The 22,124-nt window shown below is 38.5% G+C and overlaps 1 protein-coding gene and 1 pseudogene across 3 annotated transcripts in view; both read right to left on the reverse strand.

The window, feature by feature from the left end:
* Positions 1-1,876: 1,876 nt before the first annotated feature.
* Positions 1,877-22,124, reverse strand: part of kcnab1a (potassium voltage-gated channel, shaker-related subfamily, beta member 1 a) — a 409,855-nt gene continuing 389,607 nt past the window's right edge. For all 3 annotated transcript variants that reach the window (XM_039757295.1, XM_039757283.1, XM_039757287.1), the window contains exons 11-14: positions 20,467-20,561; positions 19,260-19,380; positions 15,985-16,073; positions 1,877-3,413 (exon numbers count right to left, since the gene is read on the reverse strand). In XM_039757295.1, the coding sequence (XP_039613229.1) occupies positions 3,324-3,413; positions 15,985-16,073; positions 19,260-19,380; positions 20,467-20,561 (395 nt within the window). In that variant the 3' untranslated portion in view covers positions 1,877-3,323. The remainder of the gene's footprint in view (positions 3,414-15,984; positions 16,074-19,259; positions 19,381-20,466; positions 20,562-22,124) is intronic.
* LOC120531681 lies at positions 4,241-5,346 on the reverse strand (annotated as a pseudogene).

Consider the following 22,124-nt stretch of genomic DNA (forward strand, 5'->3'; position numbering starts at 1 on the left):
ACCCCTGACCTACATACACAGGTGAATCCTATAATGAGAAAGAGTATTTAAGGGGGTCAATTGTAAGTTTCCCTCCTCCTTTAATTTTCTCTGAAGAGTAGCAACATGGGGGTCACAAAACAACTCTCAAATGACCTGAAGACAAAGATTGTTCACCATCATGGTTTAGGGAAGGATACAGAAAGCTGTCCCAGAGATTTAAGTTGTCTGTTTCCACAGTTAGGAACATATTGAGGAAATGGAAGACCACAGGCTCAGTTCAAGTTAAGGCTCGAAGTGGCAGACCAAGAAAGATTTTGGATAGACAGAAGCGACGAATGGTGAGAACAGTCAGAGTCAACCCACAGACCAGCACCAAAGACCTACAACATCATCTTGCAGCAGATGGAGTCACTGTGCATCGTTCAACCAATCGGCACACTTTACACAAGGAGATGCTGTATGCGAGAGTGATGCAGAGGAAGCCTTTTCTCCGCCCACAGCACAAACAGAGCCGCTTGAGGTATGCTCAAGCACATTTGGACAAGCCAGCTTCATTTTGGAATAAGGTGCTGTGGACTGATGAAACTAAAATTGAGTTATTTGGGCATAACAAGGGGCGTTATGCATGGAGGAAAAAGAACACAGCATTCCAAGAAAAACACCTGCTACCTACAGTAAAATATGGTGGTGGTTCCATCATGCTGTGGGGCTGTGTGGCCAGTGCAGGGACTGGGAATCTTGTCAAAGTTGAGGGATGCATGGATTCCACTCAGTATCAGCAGATTCTGGAGACCAATGTCCAGGAATCAGTGACAAAGCTGAAGCTGCGCCGGGGCTGGATCTTTCAACAAGACAACGACCCGAAACACTGCTCAAAATCCACTAAGGCATTCATGCAGAGGAACAAGTACAACATTCTGGAATGGCCATCTCAGTCCCCAGACCTGAATATAATTGAAAATCTGTGGTGTGAGTTAAAGAGAGCTGTCCATGCTCAGAAGCCATCAAACCTGAATGAACTAGAGATGTTTTGTAAAGAGGAATGGTCCAAAATACCTTCAACCACAATCCAGACTCTCATTGGAACCTACAGGAAGCGTTTAGAGGCTGTAATTTCTGCAAAAGGCGGATCTACTAAATATTGATTTCATTTCTTTTTTGTGGTGCCCAAATTTATGCACCTGCCTGATTTTGTTTGAACAATTATTGCACACTTTCTGTAAATCCAATAAACTTCATTTCACTTCTCAAATATCACTGTGTGTGTCTATTATATGATATATTTAACTGACATTTTTTATCGTAACAACCAAAGATTTATACAGGAAAATAATGACTATTAACAAGGTTGCCCAAACTTTTGCATCCCACTGTATATACCATGTTTGTAAAGAACTTTGACTTGGAAAAATACCCAACTTATCCTTTAACTTAAAATTCACATCTTTGGGATGTTAAGAGGAAAATCGGCGCAAAAAAATCAAAGAGACATGAAGCAAATGTGTGAACTCCTGGAGCTACGAGCTCTGTGATTTCACCCCATTCCTGGATTTTAACATTTAAGGGTTTCATCTCCCCAAGACACTACTTTTTAAAATGTACATGCTTAACATTTCTAAACTCCAGCATGCAAAAAGTACAACCCGAAACATTTTGTGTATTTATTTAAATTGACAATCTGGGTGCTGCAGTTTTAGGTCTGTTGAAAGAAAGAATAGATGAATGTACAATTTAAGCTGTCAGCATTGTGCATTTTAATTTTATTCAAGCTAAAATATATACTGTCATTTATTTTTTTTTTCTGACAGGGAGCCCAAGTTCAATTGTTTCAGTACATGAATCAAATACATGTTACAATTAAGGATTGAAATGTTACAGCATAGAAGATGTACACTTTTTTTTTTAACTTTTTACAGTCCTGTTTTACAAGTTGTAAAAAACAAAGGATACAGTATATATTTTTGTACTAACTCATTTACAGTATATAATAGATGAAACCATTTGAGTTCTCATTGCAAGGACAGTTTTCCGTATTTAAGCCAACAGAAATACTCCTCGTCTATTCAAGGCACTCTGTACAGTAAATGTAGAAGTACCAAATCAAGAGATGTTTCAAAAAGAGAAGGAACAAAATATGAAAAATGTTAAGTTTTACATGTGTGTACCTAAACCAACACTACATATATAAGCGTGCTTTATTTTCCCCTCCACCATTGACTGCCTGTTACAACTGAGCCACAGCTCTAACTCTTAGATTACGACCTCATTGAGTTCTGCTCTTGAGATGTTTTCGAGTTTCTTTGCAGGTACAATAATAAGTGTTTGCTATGCATCTGACACAAACGAATATATTCAAAAACAGGACCACAGAATTGGAAATTACATTTTTCTGTAGCATGATAAACGGAAAGCAAAAGAGAAGAAAGTCATGTACACATTATTTGTATTATTTTTGACCACCTGTACAGAGAATACGTTTCAATATGGACAGGAATGGTGAACCAGGATTGGTCTAAATTAAAAGAAACATTTTTTTTGATTGAAATACCCTGGATATAAACAAACAAGAACTCCCCAGACATGCATCGCTGCCTAACCAGATGGCTGGAAATGGAGCGTTATGACCCTTTCAGCTTTGTGCACAACTGCACTTTATGCTAATATTCCTAATACATTCCTTCCATCGCAGTAACAATACATCCTGCGTCTTGCAAGCAAAGTTTCCCATTCAAGGCAGACTTCTAACGCATACCCAGACTAAGCACTGTCCGGTCTTTACATCTGCACACGCACAAAAAAATACACGTATTTATAGTTATAAATAAATCTACATATGGCTAATTCAATTCTTTATCTGCATCATCTGTTTAAAGCTCACTGCATTATGGCAAAGGATAAGCAGAATTTCTACCAATTGTATTTGTGTTGCCAATGACCTTTATATCCCTGATTGTAGCTAATCGTTTATAAGAAAGAGCACAGTAGCTGGGGAACGACCTGAAGGAGAAAAGGGGGCCTTTCCTATGGCAAAAAATCTGTTTCGTTACACATTGCATGAGCACGAAAGAAGCTAAATGCAGTTATAATTCTGAAGAAAATACAAGAATTTGCTTATGTCTTGCTTTTCTTGTTAAGATGTGCTTTTGTTTTAAATTTAGGCACACATTCACCTCAACAACAGCATGCAGCTACCAGGAATCCTGCTTTTACACCAGGACTGAGCAGCAAATGGCAAGGGAGTGGTGTTCATCAGATACGGACCTCATGATGTTCGATACAAAGTACTGATGGAACTTTGCAGATGTTTTTCTTTCATCTTGCCAGACTTCACAGTTTTCCATTTATGACCTGTAGTCCTTCTTGGTGTAAGGTTTGTTACCCAATATGTGATCAATTTCACCAGCAATGTGAGACGTCATCTTTGGAAGAACCTGTAAAGAAGGGAGAAAAGTGTTTCCTTTAAGTATACTGTACATCTGTTTGTGCAGATATTGGCAACACAAGGCATACTGGCCTCATATACTGGAAATTCAAAGAAAAGACAAATTCTGAAACTGTAAAATAATCACGTTATTCTGTGTTTACTGGGACAGACCGTGATCAGTACACCTTATTTAGGCTATATTGTTATTCAAAGCAGGTTACAAATTATGCTGCTAGAGCGAATGGTCCCGGGGTGGTGGCGGCAACTTAAAGTCATGTCATATTACACAACTTTTCCAGTGATTTTCAGTTCTGTCAGATTCTTTTTCGGATTATTTGGTTCAGTCGTACACTGTGACTCTACCCAACTAGACTGCAACTCATCCTGACAAAATCAAACTAGTGATGGAAGATTCACAACAAATTTGAAGGACTCTTTTTTTTTACTGTAAATAACTGTTTAATTAAAAATTCTACCTAATTTATTTAGTCACATTCAAGTATAAGAATCCGACCATACTTGATTCTTCCGTTGTGCCACCTGACCTGATAATACAAAAAATGAATTCTCTTACAGTGAGAGGTTTCAATTGTTGCTATAGCAGCAACATATTTTTGCAAAAAATCTTATTATTAAAAAGTAAAAAACTATGCTTAACAGAACAGTCTGTCATGAATAAGTATCCATCAGTCTTCTTATTAAGAATTAATCCAATTAATCCAAAGTTTAGTACTTGAAACAGTATTCATTTCTATGGAGTTCCTTTCAAAAGCATCACTTGCAATGCCCAGTCTATCTACATTGCAATTTGTCACATGAAAACAGTTCCTGCTAACACTATGTGGCTTTGCTGAAGCCATTTGGATTCTGAGACTGCCATCGCTTCTGGTTCTCAGACATCCACTCAAGTCCAAAGACAGCTGTCCATCCTAGCTCCTTTTCAGCCATTTTAGGATCTGCATAGCAAGAGGCAATGTCACCTTCCCTTCTAGGCACCACCTTATACTTGATCTGTTTCCCAGAAGCTTTCTCCGTAGCTTGGGCCATCTGCAGTACAGAGTACCCAGTTTAGTTTCTTCAAAACTGCAATGTATCCATTTGCCAGATCAACCACATGGATATAATCGCGCACCCCTGTTCCATCGGGTGTGTTGTAGTCATTGCCAAATACATTGAGGTATTCCGTTCGTCCAATTGCAACCTGAGCAATATAAGGAAACAAGTTATTGGGAATTGCCTATGGATCCTTCCCAATCATTCCAGAGTGGTGGGCTCCATTTGTGTTAAAGTAGCACAGAAGAACAGCATTCCAGTCCGTCTGTGCATGACACTGGTCTATAATCATCTCCTCAATAAACTACTTGGTTTTTCCATAGGGATTCATGCAGCCCCCTACAGGATGAGTGTCATTAATGGACAGCTTTTTAGAATCCCCATAGACTGTAGCAGAACTGTTGAAAACAATGTTGTGCACTCCATGTTTCTGCATAGTCTCCAAAAGGTTGATGGTTTCAGTCAGATTGACATGATAATACATGAGGGGCTTTTGGACAGACTCGCCTACTGCCTTTAAAATAATAAATAATAACACATTTTATTTATTCGTAGGCACCTTTCTAAACACTCAAGGACACCCAATAATAGATAAAATGCACATGATAAACAAAACTTTAGTCCTGCAAAATGCATTACTGCAGAGAACTGGTGCTCTTTGAAGATTTGGTCTAAACCAGCCTGGTTCAGTAGGTCTAACTCTCCGAGTTCAATCTTGGTCTTTAGGATTTTTTCAATCTTACATAAACTCTCAGGAGTGCCACTGTTACGAATGGCATGGCTGAAGCTGTCAATGACCACGGGGTGAAGCCAGCTTCAATCAGCTCTGCCATACAGTGGCTGCCAATGTACCCAGCACCTCCAGTCACCAGAACCATTTTACCCATCTTCACCCCTTTAAGGATCTGCCCCTCCACATCCACTTCCTGAACGACTCTTTTCAGTCAGTCATACAAATCAATTCAGTGGAGCTCAACAGGAGTGCTGTAGTGCACACAAGATGTCGCCAGCGTCTTTCGTTTCGCAGGTGGATGCTTAAAGCGCATGTTGTAAGTGCCACACGTCTGCCTCCTAATTATCATTCCCTTTTCTTGTTATTCTTTCAAGTTCGAACTGAATCATTATAGGCGAACGAGAATTCTGTTTCTGATGAGTCTGTTGTTCATCGTACAAGATCAATACAGTAGATGGATGGATGTATTAATTGTTTGTTTTGTACAATTTGTTATTGGACTTGTTTTAGAGTATATAAGCATAATATTACACTAATTTACTGTACATTTAACAAATAAGTCACACAAAAATCAAATCTTATAAAAATATTATTCACATCTATAACAATGATTTGTTTTTAACTTTCCTTAAAAGCACACTCTTCATACCATGCATGTGTCATTCACTGATCCTCTTAAGTTTGAACTGAATGATGGCCCAAGAAGGAAGTGCACAATTCTCATTTACATATTCGTATCATCTAATTTTAATTACAGTATGTATTTTAACTATGCTGTCATGCTTTGGGCTTTCAAACAGGACAGTGCTATACCATATGAATTATCAGTATGTTAAATATATAATTTATTACATGCACAGGTCTGATCACAATCTGATATTTGGATGGTTACCTACCAGGTAACGCTTGTGGTTGGTTGGGCTGTGACGCAATGTCTGAGACTTTGCCTCGTACGATTACATCCAAGGTGAATACACCTGATGAGCCCCAGTTTGGGTGAACCACGTGTTGTGTACTCTTTATATTTTCTGGTAGGTATTATATATCATATCTATGATCTGCTTCTTGCAATTGCCAAATCCTATTGATGAATCAATTTACTTAAATGGACAGTTCGAAAGAATCAAATTAGTAAAATGAATCGATAATTCCATCATTAAATCAAAAAAACATTTGAGTGTAAATGACAGCTGAGAACCAATGAGACAAAATGCAAGTGACATGGGATTGCCATTTTGAATTGAAGATCTGTCTCTCCTCCTCATTCAAGATTCAACAGCCTTATCTCCATTTCAGAAAGGCAAACTTATGTGACTTGCGTTTCTTGTTTATGATGTGCACTGATTTGTCTGGAAGTATCTATTTAACAATACAGTGGAACCTCGGTTCATGAACGTCTCGGAACACGTACAACTCGGTTTACGACCAAAAAGTTTGCCAAACTTTTGCATCTGTCCATGACGACACACTCGGTATACGAACAAGCCAGTTTCCCTTTCGGTTTGTGCTCGCCGATGATTTCCGCACTTGTTTAGTCTCTCTATGTGCAGCTAGCGAGCGAGAGAGACACACACACACACACACATGCACACGCACACGAACACACATGCACACGCGTGCGCGAGAGAGACAGAGAGAGAGAGACACAAACACACCCGCACGCGTGAGCGAGAGACACACACACATGGGAGTGAGAGAGAGAGACACACACCGACGTGCGCGCGCGCGCGCGCAAGAGAGAGAGAGAGACGGCTGGACGCAGAAGACCGACAAGGCAGTTAAAGAATGCACCGGGCTTGTTTTTAAAGAGACAGATCTGAGCATTGTTTTAACCTCATTGTATTTATTGAAGACTTTTTTCTATTGGATTTTAACCTCCACTTCACTTCTGTTTACAGCGATCGGTTTGTAGCGTGCATTGTTGCAATGTTACTTTTCTTGGTGGTTTATTAAATTACGGATTTTTCAAATGTTCATTTTTTTCCCTGTGCTTAAAACTCATTAAAAAAAGTGTTTTTAGCAAGCGGTTCATAGCGCTATAGCGCGAACTCTTGCAGTGTTAGTTTTCTCTGTTGTTCAAGGTTTTCTCAGTGTTATTTAATGTTTTTACATTAAGTTTACTATTATGCTGTTCATTCTATGGTATAATTAACTATATTTGTGCTTAAAAATCTTTAAAAAAAATATATTGACATACATTTCGTACGGTCTTGTTACAGATTAATTGTATTTACATACAATCCTATGGGGGAATACTTCTGTTCATGACCAAATCGGTTTACGACCACAAAATGCATGTAGTTTGCACATTTTGAGCTTAAAACTGAATAATGGACATGTGGATTAGGCAACAAAGAATTTTTTTTTCTTTTTTACGTGGATGTTTTTCACGTTGTATGCCATTGTACACCATTGGTCACCAATGGCTTGTATTATATCAACCTTTTTCTTATCTATATTCTGTATGAAAACATGAGATTATTTTTTATTTCTCTGCCATCACTACAAATTACATGGGGTATGTAATATATAAGCATGTTTTCGTGGGGGTTAATATCTGGTCTCTTAATCAAACACAGTCAGCAATTATTAAAAGCTATATGTTGCCAAAGTCTTGAATAGCAGCATGCTTTTGAAATTATAAACGTCTGTAAAAAAAAAAAAAAGCACAACAGGCACTGATTTGTGTTTGGCATACTCCTGTATAATAAATCAAAGTGGTCCTTCTCTGCTTTGCGAGCCTCCACTCACCAAAAGGTCTCTTCACATGTTTGGTGTGAAATGAAAGGATAGATACTGCGGTGGGCTGCCCGGGGCTTTTTCCTGCCTTTCACCCTGTGTTGGCTGGGATTAGCTCCAGCAGATCCCCCATGACTCTGTAGTTAGGATATAGCGGATTGGATAATGGATGGATAGACATACAATATGTATTTATAGTTGTATACTGAAACAGAAGAGGAGGCCTGAATAATACCAAGGTAACCACAAGCATTAAAGCACACCATCTTCTAAAAGGAAAGAACATACTTTTCTGGGCCTACTTTCACAGGTATTTGAACCCTAATCCAACAGATGTACTCAATTATCCACTTATCAAAAAAAAAATGTACTTCTTCTGTTGCTCACTAATGGCACTGGTCTCCTCATCCCGCTAAAGATCCTTTCCTCCAAACAATCCTGCCAACCCCAGGCTGAATGAACCTTCTGGCCAGAGAATGACTTAAACACCAGCCAAGCCCCAGTATCAATTTGGCTACAAGGACAGCAGGTTTCAGTTCTCTCCAGGTGTCCCCCCGAGCGCTCCTGCAGCCCTAACAGCCAATATGTAATTTTGCAAGCTACTCAATTCCTTTAAAGGAGAAATGCTGCTCTGCTGCTCAATCAGGGACAGTCTGTTGCTGCCCTGTTGTGATTAGGTCCCCCCCAACCTCACCCTGGAATAGACAACCTGGCCCAGGCATCTCAGGTGCAGACCCTGTGTTTCCATCTGCTGGCCAGATGTGCTGTGTTTATGTGCTGCAGACAGACGGTAAATCCAAGTTGTTGAGCTGAAAACATCACTTGAATGCTTAATATGTTCAGAATTACAACTCGGAGCTACGCAAATTGTCCAAGTTGTGACATAATGCTCACCTTTCTCCTTGGTCAATTGTAAAATAAAACATATATTCTGTTCAGCATGAAATGGTCGGACTGCCCAAAACGGTCAAACTGGATTTGGAGAAAAATGACAAATATTTAACACATTTATTCTGGTCTGTATTTCCACTAAAAATTACACTTATCTTTAAGTGCTTTTTTTTGGAGAACCAAGTAACAAACCAGCAAATGCGATTTTGCATTTTTCTGAATAGTCTGAAAGGAAACCCACTTGAACGCATTGAAGTGGGAAGGAAAAATGTCACAATTTGGTGGTCCGAATATTCCATTAGAATGTCACTGACTACTAATCGCAGAGTGTCCTGGTGGAACATTGACTGCATGTTTTCTTTCAGGATGCTATTCTCTTCTGTCTCAATGACTTACTTGTGTTTCTGAATGGGTGAGTAGTCATTTTTTTAAACTATATAAGGAGAAAACAGAGATTCTAGTGATTGGCAAACATGAATATAATGAGGGTATTAACTTGGAAATTAACTTGATGCATTAGGATTAAAAATCAAGATGGAGGTAAAGAATTTAAGGGTAATTAATGACTCTGGCCTCTTATAACATTGCAAGATGCTGAAAAAGTAGTCCACGCTTTTGTTTTCAGTTTCGTTTCAGATTACTGTAACATACTACCTAAAAAAAGACATCAATCAATTGCAACCACTGCAGTATGCAGCTGCCAGAATCTTAACTAGGAAAAGAAAATCCAAGCACATCTCTCCAGTTTTGATGTCACTACATTTTTTACCCAGGCCATTTAGAATTGACTTTAAAATACTGCTTATAGTTTACAAAACCTAAAATAATCTCACTTCATCCTATATTTCAGAATGCCTTTCAACTTACACTCCAAATCGTAACTTTAGATCTTCAAATGAGTGTCTGCTTAGAATTCCAAGAGCTACATCATTTGTATGAAAATGTGCTATATAAATAAATGTTGCTGTTGTTGTTATCTTTCCTGCTTTGGTGTTCTGGCCTGTTGCAATTTCAGGGTATTATGCTTGACAGGGTCTATTGCCCCCAGGTGCCACTGCCAAGTTGAACTCTCCCTGTTGGATTTCCCTTTAGCCCACAGCCATTCCTATAAAGTATACTGTGAATAGAAAAATAATATAGTCCATTGTAAACACACATAAGGACTCAGTGGACTGACATATGTAAAAAGGGCTTTTCATTATTAACGTGGGTTGCTAATTCTGTGGACTACAAGTCCAGGATCTCCTTCCTTCTACACATACATGGTTTTAAAAAATTGGAATTCAAGCTAGAAGGTGTTTATTCTGGATCAGTAAAAGAAAGGATTCAGCAGAACTGAGAAAGGTGCCATAAAGTAATCTTAGTATTCGCACAGTACTATCCCTTGGGATTAATAAAGTATCTATCTATCTATCTATCTATCTATCTATCTATCTATCTATCTATCTATCTATCTATCTATCTATCTATCTAACACAAATGTCTTGAGGAGCTGAGCTGGCCCAGTCCTCTCAGAAGCAGTGTAGTTTGGTACTGGCAAACTTGATTAAGCAGTTCAAAACACGTCTCAGGCCAAAAGATAAAGAAGCTGAAACAGTGGTATTAAAGACTAAAAGACAGCACACCACGACCAGATAACAGCAAAATAAATTTAACTGCAGGGCAGGATTAGCAATATTTGCTTTGGTATTTGCATCCCAGCTGGGCATCTGACAAGAAGCAAGGGGGCACCTGGGGCAAAACGACCAATTCTGTTAAGTCTGGCAAAGACAGAGCAGCTTCTAATCAAATTAAACTCGTAGGGGCTGCTGCAACTCTGCTTGAAGCCATTAAATAGCAATTCATTATCTTATCAAGAACAGCAAACACAGTTCACAAACCTGTTTTTTTTATTCATTTTGCTTTTCATTTCTGTCCATATCTTCAAAGCAGAGTTGCTTAAACAAGGCAGTACAAAGACGATTAGAAACATTAAACACCAAAGCATTCTCTATTAACCAGAATGATGCTTTTAAAGTTCAAGCCTGGGTGACCCTCATTGCTGCAGGTTTTTATTTCAACCAATTTTAAAATTGGTGCATCATTATTTTTATTAATATACAAATATTTTTAGGATATTATTAAACATTTATGTTCTTTCTCATAACATTAAATGCTTTATTTTCCTTTTTTGTTATTTTACTCTTTTTTGTCAAGTTTGCACCCTTACTTTATAACCAAATGTTGGCGATTAGCACTGAGCAATGCAAACAACAACACTGACGGCTAAACAAGAGCAATTATTTAACTGTCATTATCGCCTGTTGGATTATTGAGAAACGATCAGACAAGTAAATGTGGTGCTGAAGTAATTGGTCCCCTTTAGCATTCAAAGTTGTAAGCATTTAGATACAATTAAAGTAGTAAACCCTACAGAAAAGGGAGAAAAAAAAAAAAAAGAAAATGATAGAGCAAAAAAATGTTAAAATGGTAAAAATGGAAATATTTTTGAATTTTGTACAGTTTATATTTACAAAATGCAAAGTTGGCTGACTAGTTGACTCACTCATTCTTCAACAAAAACACTTTTTCCCATTTAGTTACTAAGAAAGGGCATTTCGATATATCAATATTTAGGGTAGAATGGATGTCAGACAGGGAATGGCATCCCTGCCAGAATGGACTCCCTCGCTCTACCTGACCGGGAGGCCCAGGTGGCAAACAGACATGCCTACTCAAGGATCTAGGCATAGTATGCCATCCAAAAAGTGACTATGCTGGCATCCTGGCAGGATTAGATGGAGGAACATTAACCGGCTGGCAGGCCAACCTTATAAAAGGATAGCGAGAGCTGAAATGTTCAATCTACATGCTCCCCCACACTGCTAAGTGGCAGCAACCCTGGAGTCAGGTACACCAATGGACATCCACAAGGCATGCTGAGAGCTATAGTGCTGTAAAGCAGCCCTTTTGAGATTCCTGGGTACCATCTATGGTTCTGTTAGGAGCTGTGACCCTTGGTTTCTGTGACTTCTGACTGACCAGGAAGTACTTCCATTGGGCTATACACTGGTGACGGAATACTCCCGCCCTGCCACATCTGGGCGAATTGGAGTCGGGTGGAAGGAGGACAAACCTGGTCTGGAGGTGTGGAGAGGAAAAAGAGAAGTAAAAGAGGATTTGAGTGTATTGGAAGAGGCATTGTGAAGGTATTGTTGTTAATAAACCACTTATTTGAACCTGGGACTTGTGTTTGCGCTGCAGTGGGCTGGCGCCCTGCCCGGGGATTTGTTCCTGCCTTGCACCCTGTGCTGGCTGGGATTGGCTCCAGCAGACCCCCGTGACCCTGTGTTAGGATATAGCGGGTTGGAAGATGACTGACTGACTGACTTGTGTTTGTGTGGTGGTGTCTGAGGTTTGGGGTGCTGCAATGCCTCCTACTGGTCACAAGGGTTAAAAATCCCCCTACAATAGAAAAACTAAATAATAAATAATTGTATTTCATATTTACTGTGCTAATGTGAAAGGTTATGCTTTCAATCAATTTAATGGTGAATCCAACATGCACAAGCATATTTTCCTCACTGTTAAGCAAGGGATAACATTCAATGTGATGTGCATTAGGTTTTGTGGCTTGACCCTGATCAAAGAAGAGATGGAAACGAGGCTGACTAGTTTACTGCATAGCCTACACTGGTCTTCGCAGTTCTGCGCTTTTCAAACATTGCCGTGTTATGTATGTTTTTTCATTTTCATTTCCAACTCAACAGTGCAAATAAAACATTTGCCTCAAGGGACGATTTGCTATATTTATGCCATACCTGTAATTTTCTGTCCATTGCAAATAAAGCTATGGTCATCTGAAAATGAGCATTAATTCCTGAACATGAAAGGTTTTTGCTCTAGTGTTATGATTTTTTTTCTCTCTAATGTGTTGTGGTGTTGTGCTCGAAGCTTCTGCTCCATACTTCTTGCTTTTCACATTAATACTATACATCAGTGTAACACATACTGTAGTGTATATATATTCACTTTAAGCACTGCTTTACGCATGATTTTAAAGTGGAATACATACAACTGACAAAAAGCACAAAAGCAATACAGTATTTGAGTAAATATCATAAATAAATGAAAATTGTAAACATCTAACAATGATAAAAAATATATGCTCAAATTTCACATTATTCTTACTGAATACAAGCTTCAATTACACTTTCATGTAAAACCACGTTTTGCGATGACCTTTGACAAGAGTCAAATTGCTAGGAAAGGAAGGGGTTGATCTAATGCTGGAATATTTTGCTCTTGGACAATTATATATACTGAATAGCCACAGGTATAAGTCATGGTCACTCTTCCAATGTTCCTGATCGCCTTCCAGAGTGATTTCCTCTTATCTTTTGCAAGGTTCTATTCATCGAATGCCCTGGTAGTCTAAGCCTGCCTTTGGGAACTTTCCTGTACTTATCTTATATATAAACATTGTAAGATGAGCACTTTATTGCACACGACCCGGCACAGATTGGACACGGGAGGTACGTGTTAAATAAAACATTTATTTTTCTTCGTATGTGGGCTACGCCTTCCTTGTACCAACAGACACAACAACAACAACAACAACATTTATTTATATAGCACATTTTCATACAAACAGTAGCTCAAAGTGCTTTACATATTAAAGAATAGAAAAATGAAAGATACAATTATAAAACAAAATAAATCAACATTAACATCGAATAAGAGTAAGGTTCAATGGCCAGGGGGGACAGAAAAAACAAAAAAAAACTCCAGACGGCTGGAGAAAAAAAAATAAAATCTGTAGGGATTCCAGACCATGAGACCGCCCAGTCCCCTCTGGGCATTCTACCTAATATAAATGAAACAGTCCTCTTTGGATTTAGGATTCTCACGGAAGGGCTTGATGATGATGATGGTCACGTAGACTTCTGCCTTTTAATCCGTCCATCATTGTTGGAGCATCATGAAGCTTTGAGTAGGTGGTGGTGGCGCAGTCCAAAATACAGCACACAAAATAAAAGAAAGCATTCTTCTCTCCTACCACCACTCCTACTAGGCAACCTCGTCCTCCTCCACCATGTTCCGACTGCACTTCCGGGTGTGATGAATATGCTGCCCATATGGGCTCAGGAGTCTCAAATACAGCACCCCCTGGAGGTGCCTGCGGGACCCAACAGGGCTGCACCCAACTCCAATTCCCATGGAGGCCTGTGGGAAACCGAGGCACCACTCCAATCCAGGGGGGCAGCCATCTAGCATCCAGGGGAAGGTATTGCACTGTCTAGGGCTGCTACCCCTGAATATAGTGTGCAGGGGCGTCCCGGCTAGGCATGGACCCTGGCCGCCTGCCACAACATTTGCGCAGGGAAGTGTGTGTGTTTGTGCGGCCCGGAAATGAGAGGTGGAGATGGGGTAAGGGCTCCATCTAAGAGGATACGCAAGCGAAACCAACATGTCGGCAAAGTGAAACCTCCGAAGAGTCACTCGCTTAGCAGCTGATACTGAAGCGAGGCGAGCACATTGGCAAAATGGTATCCCTTTTACTTTTCCTCCCACCACTAATACACAAAAAGCCAGCAAAAGGAAACCCCCAAAGAAAGACAGTTGCTTAGCCGCTAATGCACAAATGATGCAAGCATGTTGCCACCACGAAACCTTCTAGGAGAGAGATGCCCAAAGTAGTTCCTTCCAATTACCTGACATCTCTACATTTCATTTTTTTTTCTGATGATTTCAATACTTTCTACGACCCCATGCTTTTTGCAGCAGCTAGCAAAGTGTAACACAAATGGTCTAGATTTTCATGGAATACAAAGCTCGGCGTACCTGTGTGACATTTCACTGTCACTTACCCACCCATCCTTGCTTATTTTTCAGGTTAATATGTTGGATACAACAGTACAGTTTGGAGCTATGTCCATCTTTGTGTTGATATTGTGATATCTCTTGCAATTCACACATACTGTACATGCTCATCCACATTTGGGGTAATGATTTATATAAGGCAGCTTACTTTAATATTAACTCACATGAAATTGTGGGGAAATCTATGAATCGATGTATAACCTCACATGTTGTAAGGGCATTCAAAGTCTGTTGCTCAGAGAAGAGTGAAATCCAAAAAAATGCATTGTATTGCATATTGGTATCTGAATAGCCCACTTACTTCTGGAAGGGCTCATCCATCAAGAAAGTGACGTGACATGTTAGATGTGGGTCAAACATGAAAGCATGAGCTTTACTGTACTCTGTACACGTGATAATACCCCTATTCCTAATCCCATTAAGACTTGAGTGTACACCTTTTAGAAGTGTTTTGCTTAAGGATGCATTTGAGTAACTAATCTCCCAACTAAGGTACAACAAAAAGCAGGGCTTCATTTTGGGAGCACTGCAGCAACACATTCAAAATAACAATCTTCTTGCAAGTTTTATGATTAGACCAACAGATCCTCAAACACTATGCACTGAAGAAAGTTTCAGAAAATGTGCAATTCATTTTTTTTCTTTCCCATTTTCACTCATAGTATAAATATATATCATAAGGCATACAGTATTGGCTGTCTGGAAATTAATCTTCCACCCATCTATCCATTAATGAACCAGCTTAATCCAATTCTGGGTCATGTTGGCCAGAGCCTGTCCAGGCAGATTTGAATGTGTGGTAGGAACCCTCCCTAGACTGTATGCCCATTCTTTACAAAGTCCACTCACGCACACACACACCAACACTTCATTTATTTTACAAGTTACCTGTTTGCAGGCAGCATGACTTTCATATGGCCAAAACCGTGAACTGCAGACAACAAGGCTTCTTGCTCAGCTACCTGCTCAGACTCACTGCGTGACCCTGAGTGCCTCACTTATTCTGACAGGCCTCTAATTGCTAAAACATTTGAATAATTCTACTTGTAAAAGTTAGGAAACCTTATGATGATATCCAGTATAAGACAAGGACTAAATTAAACAATGCCACGATGGGATACTTAATAGTAAAAAAATTTTTTTGCAGCACTGTATGTTTTTCTAGTACAATAATGTTTTTTTCTGGACCCTCCCCAACACTCAAATTTTATTTACCAGACTTAAGATGAAGACCCTTAGAAAAACAAACATTGAAAAACGTAGTCATTCATAGGTGAAAGAAAGTTGGATTTTGACTTACCTGTATAGCACCAAGGTTTTCAGTCAGTTGCTCTGGTTTGGAGGTCCCTAAGAGGACAGAGCTCACCCCCTCATTCCGGAGACACCAAGCTGTGGAATACAAGATATTCTTTTAGACTGCCTTCAGATAATAGAATCGATTATATGAAATCCTAAAACATCATTTATATAATTTAAATGCATTAAATCCTACATCATTTGACTGATTCCGCCTTGGCATTATGGACAGAGAAATTCAATTTAAAACAGCAAATGTACTGTAACTTGATCAAGCAGTTAAATGCATTGATATTTTTTTTACAAACATTTAAGTGATGTTATTGTGATCGATTTTTGTGCTTGCCACTGATTATATAGACAAAAAAAATATGTGTATGTACTTAACAACAAAGGATTTTACGTTAGTGATTAATGAATGACTGACGTTTTGCCATTTTACCTGACTTGAGACTGTAGGATCTCTGTAGTGCGATGACTCAGACAGCTAACTGGACAAATGTGTAAGGAACAAATATTTAATATGATTGTCCTTGGAGCACCTAGCAGATTCTTCAATTTGGGCAAAGCACAGCTGTCACCTCTCAGTAATGGCCGGTGTCAAGGAGTTTTAATGGATTCTTTTGGAGACTTCCATACAGGAGGTGTTTGTAGAGAAGTGTGACCATCAACTGGTTGGTGCTCAGTATGGTGGCAAACTTTAGACATGTTAATGGACATCAGCAGCAATTAGACACTATCAAGTTAAAGACGATGCCCCTAATGTTATTTTCCTGGTGGACACTCCTTACACAAGTGAGAAGTTGCTGCAAGTATCATTTGTGCATTGGGTCCAGTTCTCTGGTCAAGATTAGTGTGATGGTGGTTGAACAATACCATTGTGGCAAGGCTGTGAGGATGGATAAAATCACTGGTTGTTGTTATAGTATGTTGTCTGATGTATCTTCTCAATGTTCCGTTGAATGCAGAGATGGTGCTTGTAAACTGGCAGAGTAGCATGGTGCTTAGTCAAACAGGTATTGTTAAAAGACTACACTTCTTGGCCTACCCAGGAAAGCCTGTGCCAGGTTGTGGAACAGTACCTCCATCCAACACTGCACCAATTCAGATTGTGTACTGGTCACAGAACAGTAGACCCACTGCTAAGCTGGGTTATTTAAGGACCTAAGGAAAATTATAATCTTGTCACCACATGCTTTGATTACTTGAATAAGGCTGTACCTAAGAGTATCAAGGACAAATGATGGATGACAATCAATGTACATATCTGCAGAATTTAGGTCATTAGAGCGCAAGGCCAATTTAGGCAAAGAACAGGCCATTCAGCCCAATAAGCACATCATCCTATTCAAATAATTGTTCTCAGAAGACACCAGAAGAAGAGTTTTGATGATCCCTAACATCTTACTACTACCACACTACTTGGTAATTTGTTTCATATGTTTTTGTTTCCTTGTGTTCAAGGCCAGGTTAAGACTCCCATGGTCCCTAACCTTAAGTCTAACCCTAACCTTGATTTTGTGTTAAAACACAAAAGCCCTCGCAGTCCACCTCACTTTTGTGGCATAGTAACACATCCAATATACAGCCTCATAAAGGTGGCCTATGAATCACCTACTCCAGTCATACCCTACCATATTTTCCTTTTAAAAGCTTTTTATTTAGGCTTGATTGGATAGTTTTATAATTGTGAGGATCAAAGTGGGGTAAGAATAGGTGATGATAAACAAGCTGCTGTGAGTGTCTGTTGGTGAGACTCTAACATTTCCTGTTATTAGGCTTTTTTTCTTGCACAGGTTAAGGCTTTTTTGCAAACAGGGCCTCAGGGTTTGCACCCAAGTCAGCGTGATTTTGGATTCAGCCACGTCTGTGTGATTTACGAGATTTTTGTCCTGAAAACGTTTCTATCTGTGTTGAAGTATTCATTTTAAAGTAGCAGTGCCAATTCTCTTCATAATTCTAAACACTTCAACCAAGTTACTTATTTAATCTCCGTTTGCTTAAACTGAAAAGACTCAACTCCTTAAATCTCTCTTCCTAACACATATCTATCAGTCACAGAATTACCCTAATAACTCTTCTTTGGACTTTCTCCAGCACTGCTATGTCTTTTTTGGTAATCTGGAGACCAAAACTGCACACAATATGTTTAAAATGATTCGTTACTAGTATGTTTTACAGCTTCACCTACTTTGACTTGTACACTGCACATTGTACTTTATACAGTAATCTAATGTTCTGTTACCTTTCTTAATGGCTTCAACGCACTAAATAGTGATGAATCAACTATAACTCATCTCATAATGTGTTAAGGTGCACTTTCCAAAGATGTTAACATCTGGTTTGTTTAAAACACTAAGTTGGCCTGCAGTAGATGAGTGGGCCATGTGAAGAGTTGATGTCCACTTATGGTTGGTTCCTGCCTAACTCCGAAAGCTCCTTTCTAATTGAATTGATGTTTACTTTAACAGTTCAATTTCTGTGGATTTCTGTCTTGTGCTAGTCCTGCTCTGGTAGACTTAGGTTTCTCATTTCTTTATATCTTAGCGCTTTTTAACAAAACCGATAAAAATGTATTTTTTACAATAAAGAAGAAAAACACAAACAAAGCTGTTTCTTGAGTGACTACAGACCAGAAGAAATACAAGTGTAAAAAGTCTGAATTAATGTAAGTCATGAAATTCTGGGTTTTCTTTGGAAATGTAATGATTTAGAAGTACATAGTAGAGAAGTTTGTCAGATATTTGAAATATTAAAACGTTCACTCCATTTGAAATGTTTAAAGTCTAAATATTCTTGATTGTAATAGAAAATTGTTATTTTTTCACCCTCTGATAGAGGTCCATAGAGGGACAGATCCCTAATGAATCAAATAATCAAAAATAAAATAATGCTTATGTTTGAAATCTGTCATTTTTACACTTCATGGAGTGGCTCTTAGAGGGCTAGGATTCTTTGATTAAATAGTCAAATATAAACAATATTATTATATTCGTTATAGCACCTCAAAATAGCATAAAACAAATATCAAAATGGGGGATTTTCTGGTCTAAAGGTCCAAAACTAAGGGGGGAAAAAATGGACATCTTGCATAGTTAGACATCAAGAAGAGTCAAACAGTATATTCTGTGTGGGAGTTTTCTTACACCAGTTAGTCTGAAGGTGCCAGACCAAAATAAAAAAGTGATTTTGAACCACTCATAATTTTTTAATGAACACAAAAGTGGAAGAGACACTAATATTCTAAGAGGGTTTACGAGATAAATCCTGGTTTCTTACCGACTGCCAGCTGAGGTAATGTGCATCCAAGCCTTTCTGCAATCTGGGAAAGCTCCTTGAGCTTAGCTTGCTGTCTTCTTCCATCTTCACTTAAAATCTTGTCTTTCAACCATTGGTATGACTGAAAAAAGCATGTTAAAAGAAGCAAAATAATTCATCAATAACTAACCCCGTCATCTCCCTGGCATCCACTTACTGTATTATGCTGAACATATTTGGAGACAGTTACTAGCTATTAGCAGATCAACTGCATGTTTTGCTTGCTAAAGTTTTAAAAATTGCTTAATAGATCTACAGAATTAAAATCTATATTTATACCTTCACGTCTCTTCAGAGCATTCTGAGGTTCTCTAAAGTCATGTATTAATCTCATAGAATACAAAAATCTAAAGTTCAATTTACCTTGTCTGTTAAGTAGGCCTTATGATTTAAGCGAAATCTGCCAAGATTATCTTACTGTAAATCTTGCTTTCTGAAACCCATTGCCATTGATTGCCAGCTTCTTTAATCAACCAGTTAACCAATCAAACTTTATTTTATGTATTGCATCTGCACTGGATTAAGCAGAGTCAATGACATTTGATAGCAACACCCCACCTGAGATAATGTGTCTACTGGCCTCACAGAATACAAACTCAGTTTACCAATCAGCTAAACGTAAATCTCTTGAAACTAGGCAGCTGGTATACTTAAGAGTATTTAAACAAAGAGAAGGTGGCAAATTGTAGAATCAATTACTTAAACAGATATTCAATGCAAATTGCACAAAAGCACAACACACTTTCACAGTACTGTATACTGTATATATAAATCTTTTAAGCAACAGCTTTACACAAGCATAATTAAGTGAAGAGTTTTTTTAATTAGTCTGGATATATGATAAATTAACATAGAAACACTAAATAGCAATAATGCAGCAAACATAAATTTTATTGACTTGACAATGGCTTCCTTAACTCTACAATAAACTTGTCACACTAAACCTCCCTTCTGGCTAAAATTGAATGTACTGTAGTTGTATTTCCAGGAAGAGGCCAACACTTAACTCTAGATTTAGAACAATGGAGAGAAGAGATTGCCAAAGAATTGAAGCATTAAACTATGACCAGAAGAGGAATATTAGCTATAACTCCTGTTACGTGATTGACGTTTAGGCTATGAAGTTTGGCCTGACCCAACACTTTTTTACTAGTATGTGTGAAGTCACCTTCATTGATGCTCTTGAACTGTCTGGAACTCCATTCTCGTATTTCCCTGAGATGATACCACAAGCTAGAGGTGACCAAGTCATTGCTCCCACACCTAGAAAAAAGAGATACTTAGTTTTGTGGCAAGAAAGCAGATTTGATGTGCAGCAATAGAAAAAGTAAAGCAAAAAAAAAATACAATGGATTTGAGCTGTATAGTATATTATCATGAATGTTACAGATGAGTCAGGAAAATTACAGTTGTTATATACTGCCCTGTCCATAATATTAATGGTCAAATAAATAAATAAAGAAAGAAAGCTTTGTAATAAATTTTTATTAAAACATAAACCCCAACTAAATGAGTTCAGGTTTACATATAATTATAGTATGCCAATTATACTGGTGACAAAGAGATTCATATTCCAGCACTCTGCCTTCTAAGAGACTGGGTTCAGATCCCTTGTCTGGGCACTGCTGGTTCTTCCCATGTCTGGATGTTTTTTCCACACACCAAAGATGTAAAGTTTAGGATGACTGGTACCTAAACTCGCCTACTGTGGGCTGATTTTTGTCTTGCATTCAATGCAGCCAGCATTATATGGAGCTACTATCTGTGATGGCCAATATGATTTTCTATGCTGTTGTGTGCTGGGCTGGTAACATCACTTCATCATTTCAAGAGAGGCCCGCCGAAGCACCAGGCCAATTAAAAGGGCAGACTGAGTTATGGGACAGACTCTGGATTCCCCTGGAGGTCGTGGCAAAGGAAAGAATTAAAACAAAACTGAGTGCCATTATGGAGAATGCTGTACATCTTCTCTCCAACACACTAACACCGAGGACTTTCACGCAATGAATTATTCACCAGAAGTGTGTCAAGAAATACTACTGGGCCTCCTTTTTACCAACAGCAATACATCTGCATAATGCCTCACTGTGACTGCCAAGTCAGAAGCTTTCTGTATTTTTAATTTTCTTGCTTTATAGTCATTCTGGTGTGTGTATAGTTATATATTTACTTACTTATCTACCTATTTATGTATTTATTTATTTAAAGAGCTTCCATAAAAAGTCACATGTTTTCCTGGGGACAAATAAAGTTTCTTTCTTTCTTTCTTTCTTTTTCTTTAAACTAAGGAATATTAATAATGCTATATATCTCTCTATTATAATTAAAAAAATGCCTTTACGATACAAGATTTTTCAGCCTGGGACGAAAAGCGTTATTTTTTTAGAAAGATACTTTCATTTCCCCCGAGATGAGACTTTGTGCCAAGAGATTCAACCACTCCCAGGGCCGGAAATAAAAGACAAAGAGTAGAACGTCGTAAAGTATTCAAAAACATTGGCTCAATATACATGCAGAGCAGGTTAGAGATAATGAAAGTACTAAAATTCAAAAGTGACAAAGAAATGATAGTAAAGATTGCATTAGTGCAAACAAATGGAAATTATTACTCGGTGAAAAGAGATTGAATATATTGTTCGGATTGAAACTTTATGTCGTCTAATTTGCCATCAGGGAAAAGTTGTGTTTCTTCCCAATTAAGAGGTGTATACGGCAGAATTAAAAGTTTTGTTGTTTGGTGAAAGTGAAATCTATATACGAGAGCGGCAGAGACAGGGTGGTTGGCGAGCGAACACAGCCCTTTAAAGACAACTGAAGAGTACATGG

Source organism: Polypterus senegalus, chromosome 1 (genome assembly GCF_016835505.1).
Source record: "Polypterus senegalus isolate Bchr_013 chromosome 1, ASM1683550v1, whole genome shotgun sequence".
NCBI classification, from domain to species: Eukaryota; Metazoa; Chordata; class Cladistia; order Polypteriformes; family Polypteridae; genus Polypterus; species Polypterus senegalus.